Source organism: Bos indicus x Bos taurus, chromosome 15, assembly GCF_003369695.1.
Source record: "Bos indicus x Bos taurus breed Angus x Brahman F1 hybrid chromosome 15, Bos_hybrid_MaternalHap_v2.0, whole genome shotgun sequence".
NCBI lineage: Eukaryota > Metazoa > Chordata > Mammalia > Artiodactyla > Bovidae > Bos > Bos indicus x Bos taurus.
In genome coordinates, this window is record NC_040090.1 from 29,265,008 (window position 1) to 29,286,018 (window position 21,011).

Consider the following 21,011-nt stretch of genomic DNA (forward strand, 5'->3'; position numbering starts at 1 on the left):
AAAAATCATTTTCCAGAAAGAACTAGTGCAAAGGCCCTGATGCAGGAGAATAAGCACGGCATGTCTGGAACACCGTGAGTACTGAGCGTGCTTGTCACTGTCTCTACATCTCCACTTCTAGATGAGACCTTTTGAGGGCAGAGATCTAATTTACTGAGTCCATAACATAGAACAGCCCTGGAGCTCTGAGCAGCCGTGGCATTATGGTAATAATAAGAATGAATCGGCTGGCCCTTCTGCAGCCCATTCACTTCTTGGAGGACTCCACCTAGGTTGCCCAGTCAGGCAGGGACTCCCTTTTGAGACCAACACCACCCAGGGCAGAGTTGTTGGCAAAAGCAAATGGGAGAGGTGCCCAGAGCAAGGTAGTAAGCTGCCCAGAGTCACACAGCCAGCAAGCAGCAGAGATGGGCCATGAACCCAGTTTCCTCTGCTCCTCTGCCTCGCTGGCCACTGATCTTCTGTCCTGTACATCCCACTTGTCCTCTTCCTCCCTGAGCTGTGATGTCAGGAGCCCCAAGGCTCAGAAGAGGTAACCAATGTGTGTGTATCAGGACTCTCCTCGGCTCCTGCTCCAAATCCAAGTACAGAGCAAGGACCCTACAAGCTCCTTCTTCACCAAGTCCTGCCCAGTCAGGGAGCCTGAGCTTGTGGCCCTCTGGCCCTGGATGTGGATGAGGTCAGATTGAAAGGAAAGACTCGGGGCTGAAGACTGGGATCCTGAACCCAGCAGGACAGCAAAGCCCTGGGCTCCAGGCCCAGTGCTGTCATTCTGGCCCTGCAGCCTCCACCTCTCCAGGGCAGTCAGAGCCACAATTCCCGGAGTCAGCACACAGTGGGCCTGCCACACAGTATTATCTCCAGTTATCTGCCAGGATTTGGAGGCCTGACAAGGACTATTAGTAGCCAACAGGGCTTAACAGAAGGAGCCCTTGTCCCCAGGGAAGAATGACATGGTAACCTCTGATCCAGTCACCTTCCATGATCCAACAAAATTTCACTGGAAAAGTTTTATTGAAAAAAAAAAAAAATTGTACAAATAAGTTCTTGGTTTGACAGCAACAAAGGCTCATTTCCCCACTTTCCTCCCCATTTTTGAAAATCTATAAAAGGAAAAAACAATGTTCATCCCCATGATGCCTGACCGGAGTCTGCCCAAACCCACCCCCCTCCATGAGCTATTTCTCAACCCCCTCTCTGGGGTCAGACTCACTGTGGGAGTACCTGTCCCAGGGGCTGCAGCACCTAGTTTTATAGATGAGGGAAGTTAGGAGAAGATTGGGAGGGGGCTGAGGTGGTGGTCATGTCAGGAAGAGGGCCCCCATTCCATGAGGGCTTGGCTGAACCCCCAGCTCAATTCCATCTCACAGATGAGAAAGCACTGGGCTATAAATATGAACACTGATTGAGGCAGGCTGGATCCCAGGACTGAGAGCAGGGCTCGACGACTACGGCCCAGCTCCCATGGGACACGGGGTCTCTGGGCTCAGCATCATGACAGCTGGGGGACCGTGTCCAAGCAGAGTGAATCCAGGCCGGGAAGGGCTGCTCAGACACATAGGAAGCCCCCTGTTTTCCCACCCCCACCCCAGACTATCCAAGGTTGGCACCTCAGCTCCCCCACCCCCATAGCACCCATGTGTCTCAGGAGCCTCCCACTGCCCCCCGCCATCCACACCCACCCTGGGGCCCTACAACTCGTCTCGCATCTTGTCGCCCTTGGGCCGGACTAGGCGCCCGATGAACAGCAGAGAGCCGCTCTGGGTGTCTCGAACCAGGAAGATGAAGGGGTGGTCAGCGTAGAAGAGCTTGGGGCTGCGCAGCTCCTCACGCCCGTAGATGTCCTGGTCGAAGGGGTTGCCGTCCGTGTCCCACTCGAAGGCAGTGGCGTGGAACACGCTGGCCAGGTATAGGTCCTTCTTGCCCGACATGCGAGACAGGTCTGCCTTGTTCTTGTCGATGGCCTCGGTCAGACCCAGCCCAGCCAAGTGTTTCTGTAGAACCAGGTGGATGATGGTGAGGCCATGGTAGGCAAAGTTCCTAGACCCTTACCCTCCACCCACACCACCCACTGTCTCTCCTCTTCTCTGAGCAGAAGTTACCACTCCCTGGCCACCTTCTGTGTGCCAGACATGGTATGGAAACGGCAAACCACTTTCCTAATTCATGACAGCCCTGCAACAGCTTCCAATCACCACTTCACAGATGAGGAAACCAAGACTCAGGGGGAAAAGGCAGAATATACGCCCGGACCCGCCGAGCAATCCTGACCTGTGGTATGAGTGGTAGACAGCCAGCATCGGCCTCCCCTGGGGGCTTATATGAAACGCACGTTTCCTGATCCAGCCCAGAGCCTCTGAATCACCGTGTCTGCGGGTGGACCAGGAACCCTTCTTAACCAACTCTCCAGGTAATTCTTGACACACTCACGTTCGAGAAAAGACTGACCTAAGAACAGCTCTGACCACATCACTCGGGGGTTTAAAACTTTTCCAGGGTGATATGAAGGCTGGGATTTGCTTCAAGATAATCTGATGGGTGTGATAGTTGATGTTGAGTGATGGATACATGAGGGTTCCTTAATCTATTTTTAATATATGTTAATGTATTTCCATAGTATTTCAAAAGTTAAAACACATATACTCTCTCTCTCTCTCTCTCCAAGGCTCTGCACAGCCCCTGGAAGCCAAGGACAAGCTCTCTCCTAGGAACTGTGCTTTCATCACAGTTTCACCCCCTAGCATGTACCACTCTGCTCTCCATTCAACAGCTTCCCTGAAACTGCCTCCTCAAGAGCATCTTTGTGTCTACCCTGTCTCTGTAAGGTCCTTTAGACACCACGTCTTCTGGGGAGCCTTCCCAGCCCCACAAGACTGGAGCCACGCACCCCTGGCCTCGCTCTATCAGTGTGTGGTCCTGTCGTCTCCCCCACTGGCTCAGTGCTCCCTAAAGGCAGGGCCCATGTTCGGGGCTCACCCTGCTCTCAGTGCAGAAGAGGCGGTGGTAAAGAACTGTCGGCTGAGTGAACAGCAGCCCTCAGGGCCCAAGGTTCTGGAGGACAGTCCCCAGCATGGCCAAACCAGCCTGATACTTAGGGGCCTGAGAGTCCGGTTGTCCCGAGACAGGAATTCGAGGCCCAGCTATTCCAGTCCCCATGACTTTGCACAAATTACCCACTTGGAATTTTCCACCTCAATCTACTGTAGGGTAGTAGATAGTGTGTCCACCCAGGGTGCCAGGAAAACACGGGAGAAAGAAGAGGAGTCAGGTGATAGCAACTGCAGAACAGGCTGGGGGAGTGTCAGGACAAGCCCAGGAGGGAGACGGGTGTGGCTTCTCTCTGGAAACCTCATGCTATCTACCATACAGACCACACAAGTTCTACTAGTCTCCAGCTTGGAGTCTAAGCCCCATCTCATCTCAAGCTTTCTCCTCCACACTCCCTCAGCAGCAAGTCTGAATCAATTCTGCAGGCAAGGGATCACCTACAGAACCATTTCTGGAACCTAAGGGAGGAATGAGATGAAAGTTTTCCCTTTTGAACAGAAAAAAAAAAAAACTCTCCTGATTGACAAAAAGGCCACCCTGAGTCTTCACCTGAGAACTGTAGCCCCAGCACTTACTAGCCAGGGTAACCTGAGCAAGTCACTGCTTCTCCCTGAGCTGCTGCCCACCACCCAGGGTGGTCATGAGGGGGAAATGATGCTTAGCAGGTTGGTTGAGTTTCCAGCCAAGTGACTCAGAGCTGAAAGCTATTATTAGTCTTACTAGTGCATGGGGAACAATCCTCCAGCTTGAATAGTGGAGGCATACCCTAGAGACATTGCGGGTTTGGTTCCAGACCACCACAATAAAGTAAATACTGCAATAAAGTGAGTCACACAATTGTTTTGCTTTCCCAATGTATATAAATGTTATGTTTGCACTATACTGTAGTCTATTAAGTCTGCAACAGCATTATCTCTTAAAACAATTATGTACCTTAATTAAAAATATTTTATTGCTAAAAATGCTAACCATCATCTGAGTCTTTAGGGAGCTATAATCTTTTGCTGGTGGAGGGTTTGGTAATTGCGAGAATTACCAAAATGGGACCCAGAGACATGAAGTGAGCAAACTCTGTTGGAAAAGTAGAGCCAGACTTGCTTGATGTAGAGTTGCCATACATCTTCAAAAATTTGTGAAAAAAAAAAAATTGCAATAAAGAAAAGCACGATAAAATGAGGTGTGCCTACACCTTGTTTTGAGAGGCAGCGCAGCGTAAGATTAAGGACACGGCTTGGTGCTAAATGTCTGAGTTAGTGACTGTATGACTCTGGATAAGTTATTTAATTTTTCTGAGCCTCATTTTCCTTATCTGTAAGATAAGGCTGATCGTCCTACCTAATACGGTGTTGAGGATTAAGAATTTAACACATGCAGAGTGCTTAGGAAGTGTGCCTGGCACACAGCAGGTGCTCAATTATACTTAAGTATTGATGTTGTCACCATCTTCCCAAAGGCAGGGACCATGCCCCCCTCCCTCAGCACAGCCCATTACTGCCTGGACACCCAGAGGGCTCAGGACAGACCCGTTGAGCTGGTGACAGACCATCCCCCGCCAACTCTAAGCCCTGCAGGCCCCTGAGCTGGGCCTCCCCTCACCTGTAAGTCGTGGGTCACCTCCACGACTCCCTTGGGCAGGGAGATGGCCACAGCCTTCTTCTGCATCTTGCCCATCCAGACCTTCAGCTGCTCTTTGGTCAGCAGCTTTTCCAGGCGCTCAAGGGGCTCCACGTGGTGGGGCATGATGATGATGAGGCTGGACAGCTTGTGCGCCAGCGGCATCTCCACCATCTGCAGCTTCTCCTTCTCGTCATCATAGTAGTTGTAGAGACCTAGGAGAAAAGCCGAAAGGGTACTGGACATGCTGTGGGATGAGGGCGGGCCAGGCCCTAAGCACCCTCGGGCCCCCACATCGCCCACCCACCCGCCCCACCCTACTCTGCAAGGCACCTACCTGTCCGGTGCATCATGGTGACACCCACGGTATAGGAACGGGTCACCATGAAGCCTCGGTTGTCCACCATCTTGTGGTGGAATCTCTCGTCCCAGTGCGCTGTAGCAGGAAGTAGAACACAAGATGAGAAACAGATGCGCTGCTCCCCTTACCCTGTTAAGACATTCTCCCAACTCAATATCCAGGATGATTTACCCCTGCCACAGGCCTTCACTCCAGTCTTTGGGGCTCGGCTGCAGCCCACCTCCTCGCTGAGCACCCAGTCCCCTAGAGTACATGCTCTTGCTTTAGGAATGGGGACATGCTGCCTGAAGACACGGCTCTCTACACATAGTCAGGGCCTGGCAGTTTCCACATGACAGGAAATACCTCCAAAAGGAGGACCCTCAGTCCAGCCACTGCCATGTCCGCCTCTGCCCTGACCCCTGCCAGGCATTTGGGCAACATGTGCTGAGCTGGACTCCCCACACCCCCTGCCAGCTGAGGTCTGTGCTCCAAGATTGCTTTTAATTCTTGTCTGCAAGCCCTGTCCCTGTGACCAAAAAACATGACCCCAAAAACCTTGCATATGTGACAGTGGCCTGAGTCCTGACCAGTGTCACATCCAGACCTGTGTTCAAATTCAGTCTCAGTCACCAACTGGCTGCAAGACCTTTCACCGCTCCTATCTTGGTCCCCTCATTTGTCAAACAGGGGCACCTCATCCTCACAGCAGCCTGTAAGAGTAACAGCGCTATCCATATAGGTACTCAGAAGTCCACATTAAGCCTGAATCAAGTCTTCAATTCAAGATGCACTTGGACATGAGTCTGGGTTCTCTCCTCCTAGCTGAGCCTGTTTTATCACCTATGAAATGGAGGTAACACCTCCTACCCTCAAAGTTGCTTTGAGCATTAGGCATGATCACAGGCGTGGAGCCAGCTCATTACTGAGGCAGAAATGATTACTGAATTTAATTCCAAGACAATCAACAGCACTCTGATGTGCTGAAACACATCCTGTGGAGTCCTTCAGCTGGGCTTGTATCTGTGTCCCATTCCTTTAGACACAACACTGTGCTGTGCTGTGCTTAGTCGCTCAGTCGTGTCCAACTCTGCGACCCCATGGACTGTAGCCTGCCAGGCTCCTGTGTCCACCAGGATTCTCCAGACAGGAATACTGGAGTGGGTTGTCATGCCCTCCTCCAGGGGATCTTCCTGACCCAGGGATCGAAGCCAGGTCTCTCGCATTGTTCCTTACTATCTGAACCACCAGAAAAGCCCAAGAATACTGGAATGGGTAGCCTATCCCTTCTGCAGGGGATCTTCCTGACTTAGTAATCCAAGCGAAGTCTTCTGCATTGCAGGCAAATTCTTTACCAGCTGGGCTACCAGGGAAGCCCCAGATACAACACTACACCTCGCTAAACCTAGTTTGTCATATATTAAGAGTTCAATAACTGCCTCCCTCCATGTCCACGAGTTGTTGTTAATGAAGACTGGTGCTTGGCACAGAAATACTGATTGATCAGACTTGCCGGGGGCGGGGCCTCGGGGAGAGGAGACCCCGTCCCACCCTGCCCCGCCCCACTGGACTCACGCTTGAAGAACATGGCATTGACCAGCAGCGCGCCATCGGTGCGCTCCACGTCCTTGGTGACTTCGGGCAGCTTGCCGTCGGTGGTCTGTGCCGCCCACTCGTTGATGGACTGCAGGGCGCTCCGCTTGTCGCGGAAGTTGATCTTGGAGTGCTCACAGTTGTAGTGCTGCTTGCTGCTGCGCACGAAGTCCTCTGCGAAGCTCACGGAGCTGGGCCCGTACAGGCGGCTGCCCAGCTTCCAGGTGACGTTGCGCGCCGTGCTGTTGCTGAGCGAGCGCAGCAGCTCGCCCAGGCCCGCGTGCACCTCGTCGTCGCGCAGCTGCTCGGCGCTCAGCACCGCCTTGGCCTGCGATGCCGTGGCCGCCTTGCCGCCCAGCGACACGAGCCCCAGGGACGAGGCCACCACCACGGGTGACAGCAGGATGTTCTCCACCGCCTGGTCCTTGGCCATGGCCTGGTATAGGCTGAAGGCCAGGCCGGCGCTGCGCTCAGCCAGCGTGGCCGCCTTGGGGCTCAGCTTCTCAGCGGTGCCCGGAGCTGCTGCAGCCGCAGGTTTCTTCACCTCAGCGGCCAGGGCCCTGGCCAGGAGGCAGATGATGCTGATGAGCAGGAGGGCACGCATGGCTGGGAGGTGGGTTGTGAGCACCGAGGAGGGCCTATGAGGGTGGCAGAGAGAGGGCACTCCTGAAGCCCCAGTTCTTCCCCTGCACCCATCCCCACCCTTCTGGCTGCTGCCGAGTCCCCTGGAGATGGGAGCGGGAGGGTCCAGAGCTCTGGGGAGCCCAGACCTAACTCCAGGTTGCCCAAACTGGGGTCTCCATCTGCCGGATCTCTCAGAGGCCTTCTTTGACTCCTCATCTAAAGCAAGCAAATAGCCACCTCAGCCCTATTTATTTCTTACACTGAATTTAACATTTACACTCATGTGTCTGTTACCTATTGTTTCCATCACAGACCTAGAGGTCTGTGTCCTCCAAGGAGGGCAAGACACACAGCCCGTCCGGCTCCCCTTTATAGTCCCCTGTGCCCAGCACGCAACAGGCCTCAGCTATTCCTGAATGAACAGAAACTAGGGCCACTTGGCCAAACGAAGGCTCTTCAGTTTGCTGAAGGTTAGCTCAGATCTCTTACAACCCTGGGACCCTTTTCCAGTAGGCGGGGGAAAGTAGTAGACGAGCTGAGGCTCTGCATGAAACTCAGGGCCCTGGACAGAGGATGTCATGTGGGCAGAGGTGCAGTGTTCCTCCCCTACGCCTTCCCTTCTGTGCTGGGATGTTAATGAGTCACCAGTAGGTTCACTGATTAAATGAGAGAACCCAGATACTCTACTCTGCTGCCCCAAAGGGTGACCTTGAGTCTGAAAATGTGCATGTGTGCGTGTGTGTCCACCCCTCACTAAGTCTCGGGCTCCCATTTTCCAAGTTGTAAGGGTCATGGTCTCCATGCCCAGGCCTCTGTCTTGGCAGGACATGCCTGCCCACCGCCCCTCGAGTAGATGGGAAATCCCCAGGACAAAAGCAGGAGGGGGATGGGAGGTGGGGTAGGTTTCCTGAGAGGAAGGATATTAAGGGCCAGGGCACGTCACAGCTCAGAACACTGACACCCCCTCCTGTTCACCAGAGGCTGGTGGCCAGATGTGTGTTCAGTCTCCCAGGAAGCAGAGGCTACTCAGATTCCATTCTGCCCTCCCGTTCCCATCTGGCAGTGATCGCCACACATGCCCATCTACACTGTGGCTTCAAGACTGCCATCCTCAAACCACAGCTATCCCAAAGTCCCCTACGACAAGCCCCTCTCCCCTCTCTGGGGCCTCCCATCAGGACAGTCTCCACGTGGACTTATTTCCACACTCGCCCCGCTTTGAGGTCATTTCCGCCTGTCCTTCAGGCAGCACAAAGGAAGACGAGATGACGGCAAAGACAAGGGCTGGAAGGAACCGTGGTAGAAGCTGGGATCCCACTGCGCTGGCAGATCCCCACTCATGGTCCTCAAGGTGGCAAACTCAGAATCCTGGTGAACGACCCTCAGTATCTGGGACAGAGGGAAGGCCACCAAGACCCACAGGTGCCTGGGAGAAGCTACCAAAGAAAACTGTAGCCTAAAGTAGGGATTGCAGAGGTAAGACAGTTTTACCCTAAAGAATATCTCTGGGCCCAGGTCACCTTCCTCCCACCAGGCCTGGAGCCTCAAAGGCAGAGGGCCTATATAATTATTGTACAAACAAGGACACTTGGACACTTAAGACAGTAAAATGGAAATACTACCAATTATTATGCCAAGACAACAGGCATACGATCATCCTATTCAAAGGCCGCCTTTAGTCCAAACAGCGGATGCCAGAGCTTGGACCTCTGCAGAGGTCACCAGCATCCCCCAGAGAAATAATCTAGGAGCCCAGTTCACAGTCCTGCCACGTGGCAGGCACTATCTTGACAGCCCCCACCCTCAGCCAACCAGAACCTCAAAGGGCTGGGAGGGGCTTTTCAAGAAAGCTCCAAATGACTAGTTTGGGATTCCTCAGGCAGCCACATAGCTGCGCTCCTGTTCCTACTGCCGGCTCCGGGTGACGTGGCAGGCTGGAAACTGAATTATCTCCACCCGCCTGCAGAGGGGGGCTTCCAGCCTGGGAAGCCGGAGGCCTGGGTTCAGGTCCCAGGGGGTGGGGTGCCATGGAGACTTTCTGGCCCTAGCTTCGAGCCTGCAACATCAGACTCTGCAGGGAGATGTGCGGCAAGGGTGAAGGGCTGTTAACCCAGTGGCAGGAACGGAGGAAGGCAAGTCACTGCAAGCAAGCCAGCCTCCCACAGCCCAGCCCCTGTTGCCACAGAGAAATCGCAGCCCTGAGGCCAAGGTTAGATGATTTATGGTCCCACAAAGAAAAATACACAATCACAGAACCAAGGCCTGTGCCCACAGATAGCCGGAAGGAGACCGGATTCCAGGTTTTTTAAGTAGAGGGAAGGGAAGCAGATTGCGGGAGGGATGGGAGCACCAGAAAGGGTCTCACACGCTTGAGGAGGTCTAAAGTACCTTGAAACTGCCTCAGGGGGAGGTCAAGGCCTGCCTTTTTCATTCTGAAAGAAAGCAGAAGAGTGAGGAGGATGGGGTAGGGCAGAGCTGGGTGGTGGTGAGGACAGGCCTGGAAGGCCCAACCCCGCTAAGGGACCCCCATTTATTCTGCCCCTGGCAGAAGGCAGGCACAACCAGCTCCAGATCTGGAGGACCTCGGAGGTCATCCACTTCACTGCACAGTGGGAGAAACTGAGGCCAGAGAGGGGCAGGGAGCCACCTCCGTCCGTCAGGGATCAGTAGGGGTCGGGCTTCCTAGCACAGGGCTCCCACCTCCCAGAAGCTCCCACAGAGCCCCTCCAGAGGGCTGGATTCAGTGTCCAGTTACAGCCAGTTTTAAAAAAAACATTTCTGCTGGGAATCCCAGTGCCCAGAGACAAAAGGAGGGGACCAGGAGGCCTCAGGAAGGGGGGATGGGCAGATGAACTGTCTGAGGGCAGAAGGGTGTGGTCCCAGCCAGAGACTTCCAGAGAACCAAAGCCCCCAGATTTTCCCGAGGCCTCCATCCGGGCCCTGCAGACCAGGGGGACCAGCCGGAAACCCTGGAAGAGGCGGAGCCAGGCTTTCTGGCCATGCTGGAAGCCGGTTTCATTCTTCTCCCTCCACTCAAGTCACCTCAGGAATGTCCCTAAGCTGGGGGCAGGGAACCCCGGCCTTTGAAGTGACCTTAACGCTGCAGTGACTCCAGGAACCAGGTGGCGGCGGACAGAATTAGAGCGGGTGACCAAAAGCCTTCTAGGGAGCCCCCTCCATCCCTGTCCGTCCTCCCTTCTCTGGGGGGATGCAGTCCTGGTCACCTCTTCAGCCTCTTTTTGGAGGGAGGTGGGGGAGACTGGTGCTAGCCAAGTCCCTCTTTTAGTTGCCATCACCTAGGCATACAGCCTGCTGATCAGAAATGGAGCCGCGGTGGGTGACTCCTCCCAAACCGTGGGGACCCCAAAAGCCAAGACAGCCCCCAGGAAAAGTCCAGGTTATTTCACCTCCTCTCCCCACTACCCTTCCTCAGGAGGCTCAGATACCCCCCATCAAGCCTGTGAGGAGACTGGTCCACTGGCCTTTGGGCCTCAACCCACAACTGGAGGCACAGGGACATGCAAAGCCAGCCTGGCCTCCCTGTTATTGCTGGAAGGAACTGCAGACCCGGATCCTCCCTCCCTGATCCTGCAGAGAGAGGAGCCTCAGCATCGTGGCCCCTAACTGGCCTGTTCCCTCCTGGCCACCACCACTCCTGCCCCACACTTCTGGGGAACCCTGCACTTTCTCCGGGCCCTGTGAGTGTCCCGACGGCCCATCCCGGCTCCATCTCTGCGGTCGCCCTCAGGCTCTCTCCGCCGTTACCATCTAGTCTCCATCTCCAACCCTCCAGCTGCCCCCAAAAGTGCCAGGGACTCCAGTCTGCGGGCTCAGTCTGTGGCTCTTGTTGGCCCCTAAACCCTCGCCCGGGCCGCTCTCCCCTCTCATTCCCTTGAGCCCCCGTAGAAAACTCCCCCGGCCGCCCCCGCCCCTCACCTGGCCGGGCTGGGCTGGCGCTGGGACCGCAGTCACAGTGTCACACTGGAGCCGCGAACGGATTCCACTCTCCGCCGCGCCCCCGCGCTCCAGATCTATATATGGCGTTCCCCCACCCCACCTCCCGCCCGTCCCGAGAAACTTCTGGAAAGTTGGAAAAGCTTCCGGAGGGCGCCCCTGCCTCGCCAAAAAAAGCCAGAGACCTCCCCCAAACCGCCCCGGCTTCCGCCCCCTCCTTCTGCAGGCAGTCACCCGGCCCCTGGGTCCTACTGCCCTGCATATCGTACGCGATCGCAGCGCCCGGAAACTCCGGGCTGGGCGCCCCGGAGGCCCGCACCACTTCGGAGCGAGCGGGCATCTTTTGACTCTTCTTGAGTTCGGACCGCTTAGATGAAGGGGACACGGGGCTCCCTAGTGGGAGTTCGGATCGCTTAGACACAGGGCTTCAGGGTCCTACTCCCTGGAGAGGAGCCGCCACACCCCAAGGTTCTTTGCACAAGCCGGCTTATCCCTGATCTCACACCTTCCAGCTCCCCTATACCGACAGCGGATCTGCCTTGATGTGGATCCATTCCCCCATTCTCAAACTGAAATTGGGCCCCCCTACAAGCCCCCTCCTCTCCTTTCTCTCAGGGGAGGTGGTCAGAGGTTGGGAGGCGGCACCCTTCTCCATCTGCAGTTTATCCTGAACACCTTGGAGCTCAACCTCAGTGACCACCTTGACAGGAAGAGTGGCAGCCAGTTCCTGCACCTGACCTTCCCCCAGGAAGGTCTTGGAAACACCTGGGGAACACCAGGTGGGCTGGCTGGGCCTGAAGGGGTGCACAGGGAGAATACTCTGGCTGACCTTTAAGTAATATGCTGTGTGACCCTAAGGAAGTTACTTTCCTTTCTGGGCCGCAGTTCCTTTGTGAAATGTCATTCCTTGCCTCCTTTCCTTGTCTGTCTCTGTCTCTCTCTCCTTGGTCGTCCCTACGCCCTCCCTATCTGAGTCCCATCCCACAGGTCTCACTATCAGCTCCTCTCCCCCACCCTCCCACAACTGATAGCCTCTGGAGCTCTGAGCTAAGCTGGGGTATTCGTTTCTGTTCCAGGTGCAGAAGACATAGCCAAGAACAGGACGAAGTCCCTGCTCTTGGGATGAATATTCTTAGGAGGGTCCGTGCGTGCGTGCGTGCTAAGTCACTTCACTGTGTCCCACTCTATGCGACCCCATGGTCTGTAGCCTGCCAGGCTCCTCTGTCCATGGGGATTCTCCAGGAAAGAATACTGGAGAATGCCCTCCTCCAGGGGATCTTCCCAACCCAGGGATCGAACCCACATCTCTTATGCCTCCTACTTTGGCAGGCAGGTTCTTTATCACTAGCACCACCTGGGAAGCCCTCTTAGGAGGGTATGCATATCCTAGTAGGGAACTTGAGAAGGCAGATTATTTAGGACATCCCCACTCCAAATCTTTAACAAGGAAATCATAGATAACCCCATGGGCCCAGTATGGAGAGGCAGGGACAGAGTAAAGAGACAATTCACTCACTCACTTATTCAGTCAGTCAACAAACTGTGCTGAGTATCCTTATTCCAGGCGCATCTCTGGATCTTGGGGAGTAAACTTGGGCCCGCACCCAGCAGATGAATCATTCAGGTCCCTCACAGCAGAGGCGAGGGGAGGGCCTGTTCTGGCCACCCCAGCCAGGTGGTGGTGGTTACTAATTTCTCAGTCTGACTTAGGCTACTGGTGTTCACGGTCTGATTACAAGGACTGTGGGAAATCTTAGATCCCAAGAGCTTTAATCTCTTCAAATCAAAGTCAAAGAACCAGAGATTACTAGAATCAAGGTGGTCATCACAGAATATGATATTCCTGTGGAATCTTTGAATTCATCTAAGGAATCTTAGAATGTTAAATCTCACAGTCAGGGACTTCCCTGGTGGTCCAGTGGTTAAGAACCCTCCTTGTGATGCAGAGAACAAGGGTTCGATCCCTGTCCAGGGAACTGAGATCCAACATGCCTCGCCTCAACTATTGAGCCCACCCTCCACAACTAGAGTCCTTGTGCCACAATGAAAGATTGTGCATAATGCAGTGAAGGTCCCACATGCTGCAACTAAGACCCAATGCAGCCAAATAAATAAAATTTTTTAAAGACTCACAGTCAAAGAATCTTAGAATAAAAATATTGAGGACTCTGGACTGCGAGGCATCTTAGAGGTCATGAGTTCCTGTCTGCAGCCACAGGCAGAAGTCCTCTCTGAACCCCAAAAGGCAAGAATCCCAAAAAGGCAAGCACCCAGGCTCCTCCAAGAACAGGGAGCTCACCTCCCTCGTAGGCAGCCAGTATCCTTTTCTTTGGACAGGTCTGATCATTGACAAACTCTCTTAGCCTCAGGGTAGAGTCCATATCTTTGACCTGGCTGTCCTGGTTTTCATGTTCTTTCTCCTGCCTCGTCTGTGTATTGCTTTTAAGGAGAAGTCCTTGCTATTCGAGGAAACAGGAAACCACCTGGGTCCCAGGCCCGTCCACCCTCTACCCCACCCCCCATCCCACCCGCGGTTTGGACCTCAGGTGGTAACTGACCAGTCAGCTAGTGAAGTGAAAGTCATAAAGCCAACTCTTTGCAACCCCATGGACTATACAGTCCATGGAATTCTCCAGGCCAGAATACTGGAGTGGGTAGCCTTTCCCTTCTCCAGGGGATCTTCCCAACCCAAGAGTCAAACCCAAGTCCACCGCGTTGCAGGCGGATAGCTCAGACGGTAAAGCGTCTGCCTACAAAGCAGGAGACCGGGGTTCGATCCCTGGGTCGGGAAGATCCTCTGGAGAAGGAAATGGCAATCCACTCCAGTACTCTTGCCTGGAAAATCCCATGGATGGAGGAGCGTGGTAGGCTACAGTCCATGGGGTTGCAAAGAGTCGGACACGACTGAGCGACTTCACTTGGTCTTTACCAGCTGAGCCATAAGGGAAGCCTGGCCAGTCAGCTAAGGGTCCATCAAAGCTAATAGAAAGGAGATGTTTGCCTTGATTTCCAGCAGGTCCAGATGTCCACATCCCACAGAGATTACCTTTGCTCTACACCTTTCCTCGAAACTCTTAGCTCGCGAAGGCCTCACCAGAACTCTGGGAGGAAGCTAAGTACTACAACTCTCAGGGACCACACCTAGCGGGAAGGGTAAACTGAAGCGCATGCTGTTAGATAAGCCCCTTAGAAGGTCAGAGTAGAAAGGACCAGTGCCCTCCATATACAGATAGGGAAGCTGAGGCTTGGGGAGGGCACCGGAGACCCTCTCCCACTCTTACTAGACTCTACCTTAGCTCAGACTTTGTCAGAAGCTTCTTCTATGGCATTCTGCTGCATTATCTCTGTGTCATCACCCTATAATGTCCCTGAATGTCGCTGGCGATTTTGGATGGGCAGAGATTTCTTCTCCCTCTGAGTCCCCAGTACCCAGCACAGAGTATGCCCAGAAAAGGCACACGATGAACCATGGCCAGTGAGTGAGTGCTGGGAAGTGTCTGCCTGAGTAGCTGGACTCCAATCACAGCCTCCCTGCAACCTCCCCGAAGAAAGAAAGGCAACGGCTCCTTTAAATTTCCAACATCAGCAAAAAAGTTTCAAGAGCCTTTGCCACAGTATTCTTAGCTCTGAGCCCAGCCCTGGCCTTGCTGACTGCAGCCCTTCCCCCACACTCCCAGGCTGCACTTTCTGGGAAGAGCACTCAATGGAAGGAGGAAAGAATCTGAAATGCAGAGAAACTCTTGAGCATTTCAGGTGTGTGTTCCTCCTGTGTCCCTGCTCCCAGCAGGAGCCCACCTACCCCACTCCACCCTCGACAGGGGCTCAGCTGGAAATCCTAGGTACCAAGCAGCATGGTCAGGAGGAAGTAGAAAACCATAGAATGCAACTTCATCCACATTGTACAGAGAGGAAGAAGAAAACTGGGCCCCAGAGAGGGCCAGCAATTTGCCCAAGGTCACACAGCAATTCAGAGGTGGGTCTAGACCAGAACCCAAGCCCTGGGCCTCAGCCCTCCTTCTCCCACATCATCTCTAGCTGGGCCTTCCAGGTAGGCAGGCCCAGTTCCACCAGGTATTACAGAAGCAGCTGTCTTTAGCCCCGGTGGCTAGATTCAGGCAGTCCTCACCCTATAGAATTCTAAGACAGAAACTAACATGTTAAGTGCCCAGTTTGTTCATATTATCATATTTAATACTCCCAGGTTAAGTTGAATGGCTCCATTTTAAATACAAAGAAACTGAGGCTAAGTTCAAGCCCTTATAGCAAATTGCAGTTAGAACTGGGATTTGAGTTGTTTGTCCATGGTAGATGAGGAGTGGGGGCAGGGAAAGGATAAGGAGGTGACATTCACGGGGCACTTTGAATGCTGTGGCCAGGCACCCTAAACAGCATCTCACTTTTAATTGTAGGGCGTTAATTGGAAGGAAGTGTCATCCTTTTCTTCTTTTTACAGAGGACCAGACAGTGGCCAAGAAAGGCTGGGATGACCAGCCCCTGGGGGGCCCTCTCCCTGGGAAACCAGGGCTGCCACCGGCAGTTCTCTGAGATGCTGTCCAGAAGCCAAGAATGTGCTCGCAGTCCCAAGCATGAGTCAGGGAAATGCAATTTCTGCAAGCTCTGGTGCTCTCTCGTGGAGTGTGGGGCCTTCTGACCCAAAGGGCTGTCCTGTGAGCTGCCACGTTGGAGGGTGGGAGGCCCGTGAGGGGTGGGCCGATACATGATTCCTCCATCCTCCTCCCAGAGCAAGCCCCACCCCAACCCTCCTACAGTCCTCCTGGTGCCTGACGCCCGACAGGACGCCCAGGAAACGTGCACACTGGCACATGACACTTCAGACACACGTGTGTCCACCTGCCCGCTGCGGCCCCTTCACGCAATCCACATGTACACACGTCTGCCTAAGTCTTTAGCAACATAATGCCCTCACATGTGGCACACATGCCTGATAGGTACCTGTACACTGGCTCAGGCTCAAGGGAAGGAGGGGAGGACATAGAGCAGAGCTGGGATCCTTCACCCCTTATTAACTGTGGAGCCTTGGGGAAGTCACTTTCCCTCCCTGGGCTTCAGTTCTCAGTTGTAAAATGAGAGTGTGACTTCTCCTTGGCACCCCACCTCCTGCCAGTTGACATTCCCTCCTGCCTTCACCCCAAAACCTGAAGACATTTCTTGAGCGTCTACCATGTGTGGGGTGTCCAAAACCCGACAAGGCAGGGATACAGTTCCCACTGGGAAATGGAATGAGCCAGGTGCAGAACACAGGGACAGGTCCCCTGATGCCAGCCCAGGGCTTTGTCCATTGCACCTGCTCAAAACCTTTCTGTGGCTCCTAGTGGCCCCCTTGGACAAGCCCCTGATGCTGGGAATGATTGAGAGCAGGAGAAGGGGGTTGAGGATGAGATGGTTAGATGATATCATCAGCTCAATGGACATAAGTTTGAACAAACTCGGGGAGATAGTGAAGGACAGGGAAGCCTGGTGTGCGGTAGTCCATGGGGTCGCAAAAAGTCAGACACGACTCAGTGACTGAACAAGTGGCCCCAGGAGAAAGTTCAAGCCCCTTTGTGGCCCTTTATGGCAAGCCAGTTTGCAAGTACAGCTACTTGGAGCTCCTGGTGAGAGACTCTGCCTTCTTAGGGCCAGAGCAAGGGAGGATGCTGTTAAGAAAGCTCAGCTTTGGGACTGGGAGCTCTCTTCCTTCTGCCAGTCTCCCTCTCCCAGGCCACCTCTGGCAACCTATGGAAATAGCTCCAGCTGCCTGGCTGGAGAACTGGTAGCATGGTCAGATGGCTATTACATGCCTTCTTGCCCTTTCCCTTCCCCTGTTTTCTCTCTACCCACCCACTTACCCAGCGCCCAGATCTTCTTTTCTCCCCCAGGTAACACTGACAACTGTAACAATAGCGATGCCCAGATCAGCTGTAGGGCTGCCCTCTCTGTCTTAGGGTCTCTGACACTCAGAAGAGGGCCCCTGAGCTCTGACCACCCCACTCCCAGCCCTAGTCTGCTTCAGTCCAGTATAGCCATCCTGGCATTATGGAATATGAGAAGCCCTGGCTTGGGGGTCAGGAGATCTGGGATCCTGGCCCAGCTCTGCTGTGTTTTAGCTGTGTGCCTGTGGTCTAGCCCCCACCTCTGACAAATAAGAATGATGAACTGGAGGATGATGAGAAGCACAAATGAAACAGGTTGGAGAGCACTTTGAGAACTGCACGACGTAAGGATCTCTGCTCACCTCTTCATCACCTGGTCAAACCCTTCCTAACTTTGGTCTTCCCTGGTGGTCCAGTGGCCAAGACTCCATGCTCCCAGTGCAGGGGGCCTGGGTTCAATCCCTGGTCAAGAAGCTAGATCCCACATGCTGCAACTAGGACCCAGAGCAGGCAAATAATTAAAAAATAAATAAAATTTAAAAATCCTTCCTAACCTTAAGAAGCCACTTGGGACCATTCCGGCTCTGTCCATCCTGTCATTTCCACTCACACCTGGCCTTGCACAGGCACAAGAGGGTAGCCAAGGGCTGGAATGCGGCCTCTCAGGGGAGACAGAGGCCGAGGTGGCAGCCCAGCAAAGGAGGAAGAGCCCAGCCCGGAAGTCAGGAAGCCTGGGTGCCGCCTCTCAGCCAGTGACCTTGGAAAGACACCGCACCTCTCTGTGCCTTTGTTTCCTCACCTGTAACGTGAAGAAATGAGCAGGATCTGGAAGGATTTGAGGGATTTCATTTTAAACAGGAAGAAGGTTTCCTCCGGGTGTTGGCAGCAGGAGAAATGGGCACACTCTTTCTAGAAGGCAGTTTACACTGGGAGCTTTAAACAGTGTACTGAATAACTCCCTGCAGCATTGTTTGCAATTGCGAAACTTGGAAACAACCTTACTTTCCATCAGTAGGAGGTGGGAAGACCAGGAGAAACAAAAAGTGAGGAAGTTCTTTATGTCTTGATGTTGATTCTGATCTCAGAGCTGAAGTGAAGGCAAGTGTTACTTAGATCAGTACAGACAGTCCCAGTAGCCGGGTAGAAACTGGCAACATTCCTTGATGGCCGGGGAAGGACTGGATGTGAGAGGGAGAGGGGAAAGGGTAAGGCTATCTTGCCATCCAGTATGAATTCGGAGGCTACCGTGATCCTATTCACAAATGTTAAAGTTTGATTTGTTCTTTAAAAATTTTTTATTTAAAAAAATAAAACTATATTGAAGCATAGTTGATGTACAATGCTGTTAGTATCAGGTGTACAGCACAGGGATTCAGTGAGATATACATAGGCATGCAGGCTTCCCTGGTGGTTCAGATGATAAAGGATCCACCTGCAATGCAAGAACCCCGGGGTTGGGAAGATCTCCTGGAGAAGAGAATGGATACTACTCCATGATTCTTGCCTGCAGCAGGCAGAGTAGCCTCGCAGGGACTACAATCCATGGGATCACAAAGACTCAGACATTACTGAGCGACTGAACACACACACATATATGTATGGAATATACATTCTTTTTCAGATTTTTTCCCTTGTAGATTATTGCAAAATATTGAATACAGTTCCCTGTGCTACACAGTAGGTCCTTGTTGGCTATCTATTTTACAATATACATATATATACATACACATATAGTATATATGTGTTCATCCCAACCTCCTAGTTTATCCCCTGCCCTTTCCCCTTTGGTAACCATAAATTTGTTTTCTATGTCTGTGGGTCTATTTCTGTCTTGTTAATAAGTTTATTTGTATCTTTTTTATTTGTTCTTTAGGGAGAAAAAAAACAATTTTGAGGAACATAATATAAGGAAAGTATTTTTTAAAAACATGAGCATAGATACATGTACAAGAATGTTCATTATGGCCTTATTTGTGCGTGCTAAGTCATGTCTGACTCTTTGTGACCCCAAGGACTGTAGCCCACCAGGCTTCTCTGTCCATGGAATTCTCCAGGCAAGAATACTGGAGTGGGTTGCCATGCCCTCGTCCAGGGGATCTTCCCAATCCAGGGATCGAACCACCCATGTCTCCTGCATCTCCTGCACTGCAGGCAGATTCTTTATCCACTGAGCCATCTGGGAAGCCCTGGCCTCATTTATAAGAGCAAGACCAGAATTAGAGACAGTGTCAGTAAGGGAGGAAAACTGGCAGCCGTAATAAAGGTGGAAGCCATGTTAATCCTTAAGCAGAAGAAGAGAGCTTAACGGGCTGGTGGATGAAAAATGGAACAGCTTATAAAACAGCATGTTTAGGAAAATTCTACATGTAGAGGCACAGAACTGTGAAAGGGTGTTCACATTTCACCAAAAAGTCAACTTCTGTTACTAGGTAATTTCCATCTGATTTTTCAACCATTTCTACTCTTTGGAGCTTTTTTCTCAATGAAAGTGAAAGTCGCTCAGTCATGTCAGACTCTGCAATCCCATAGAATTCTCCAGGCCAGAATACTGGAGTGGGTAGCCGTTCCCTTCTCCAGGGGATATCCCCAACCCAGGGATCGAACCCAGGTCTCCCACATTGCACGTGGATTCTTTACGAGCTGAGCCACCAGGGAAGCCCCTTTCTCAATGAATGTGTATTTAAAAAGTAGAGAGAGAGATGCGTAATATTCATTTTAAAAGGCCAGAAGGAAATACTCTTAAATGACTTAATACTGTTTATCTTTGGAGATGGAAATACATTTTATTTCTGTTTTCAATTCTCTGCTTCTCTGAAATTTTTCAATAGCATATATTACTTTTATAATCAGTTTTTAGCTATCAATAAATAGAGGGTTTCCCTGATGGCTCAGTGGTAAAGTATCTGCCTGCCAATGCAGGAGACATGGGTTTAATCCCTGGATTGGGAAGATCCGCTGGAGGAGGAAATGGCAACCCATTCCAGTATTCTTGCCTGGGAAATCCCATGGACGGAGAAGCCTGGTGGGCTACAGTCCATGGGGTCCCGAAGAACTGGACATGACTTAGCAACTAAACAGCAACAACAACAAAGTAAATAGAAAAGCAACATTCAGTGGGAGATCAAGCCAGGTCTGAACCATGTCTGAGTAGGGGCTATGACAGGGCCTGGGGCTCCCTTGTTGCAGCTCTGTGGAAGCTGGGAGGCTGGGGCTGGAGCCCATCTGGCCAGCCAGGCATTTTCTACCCCCACAGGCTTTTGGCCTCAGGCTAAAATAAGCTGAACTGTAACAGGCTTTCATGGCATGCAGCCAGAGCAGGCAAAAGAGTCCTGACAAAGGTAACCATGTATGGGGACAGGAGTGTGTGCTAAGTCGCTTTAGTCGTGTCTGATTCTGTGGGGCCCTGTGGACTGTAGCCCCCCAGGCGCCTCTGTCTGTGGGATCCTCTGGGCGAGAATACTGGAACGGGTTGTCATGCTCTCCTCCAGGGGATCTTCCCGACCCAGGGATCAAACTCATCTCATGTCTTCTGCATTAGCAGGTGGGTTCTTTACCACTAATGCCACCTGGGACAGGAGTGCAAAGCTGCAGAAAATGGCCAGGCCAGTCTCACAGGAGCTTGGGAGCCCCCCCACCAGAAGGGAATTTAGCAGGACAGTGACAAGGTCATATTGGAGTGTTTAAAGGAGTTCTGTATCTGGTGAGCGGAGAGGGACAGAGGGAGGCCAGAGAGGAAAATGTCACAATAACCCAGCTCAAGACGCTGGTGCCTCCTTGGAACTTTGCTCCATGTTATGTGGCATCTTGGATGGGAAGGGAGTCTGAGGAGAATGGATACATGTACATGTATGGCTGAGTCCCTTCACTGTTCGCCTAAAACTATCACAACATTGTTAATTGCCAATATCTCAATGCAAAATAAAAAATTAAAAGAAAAAGAAGATGCTGATGCCTGGATCCGGGGA

General features: G+C 52.6%; 1 protein-coding gene across 2 annotated transcripts; it reads right to left on the bottom strand.

Moving 5' to 3' along the window:
* Positions 1 to 992: 992 nt before the first annotated feature.
* Positions 993 to 11,362, bottom strand: SERPINH1 (serpin family H member 1). 2 transcript variants are annotated; one of them, XM_027562866.1, is made up of 6 exons: positions 11,156 to 11,319; positions 9,608 to 9,651; positions 6,578 to 7,233; positions 5,000 to 5,098; positions 4,645 to 4,877; positions 1,006 to 1,994 (listed from the first exon to the last, which is right to left on the bottom strand). In XM_027562866.1, the coding sequence occupies exons 3-6, from the start codon at positions 7,197 to 7,199 to the stop codon at positions 1,692 to 1,694; spliced, it is 1,257 nt and encodes a 418-aa protein (XP_027418667.1). In that variant the 5' UTR covers positions 7,200 to 7,233; positions 9,608 to 9,651; positions 11,156 to 11,319; the 3' UTR covers positions 1,006 to 1,691. The 2 variants fall into 2 exon arrangements, with proteins under 2 accessions (XP_027418666.1, XP_027418667.1); XM_027562865.1 differs by lacking the exon at positions 9,608 to 9,651 and having other exon boundaries at positions 993 to 1,994; positions 11,156 to 11,362.
* Positions 11,363 to 21,011: the final 9,649 nt, after the last annotated feature.

Coding starts and splice junctions, on each gene's coding strand:
- SERPINH1 (XM_027562865.1), bottom strand. CDS start 7,199: ATGCGTGCCCTCCTGCTCATCAGCATCATCTGCCTCCTGGCCAGGGCC. Junction 5,099..6,577: donor CAATGCCATGTTCTTCAAGC/GTGAGTCCAGTG, acceptor TTCCTGCTACAG/CGCACTGGGACGAGAGATTC. Junction 4,878..4,999: donor CACCATGATGCACCGGACAG/GTAGGTGCCTTG, acceptor CTTTTCTCCTAG/GTCTCTACAACTACTATGAT.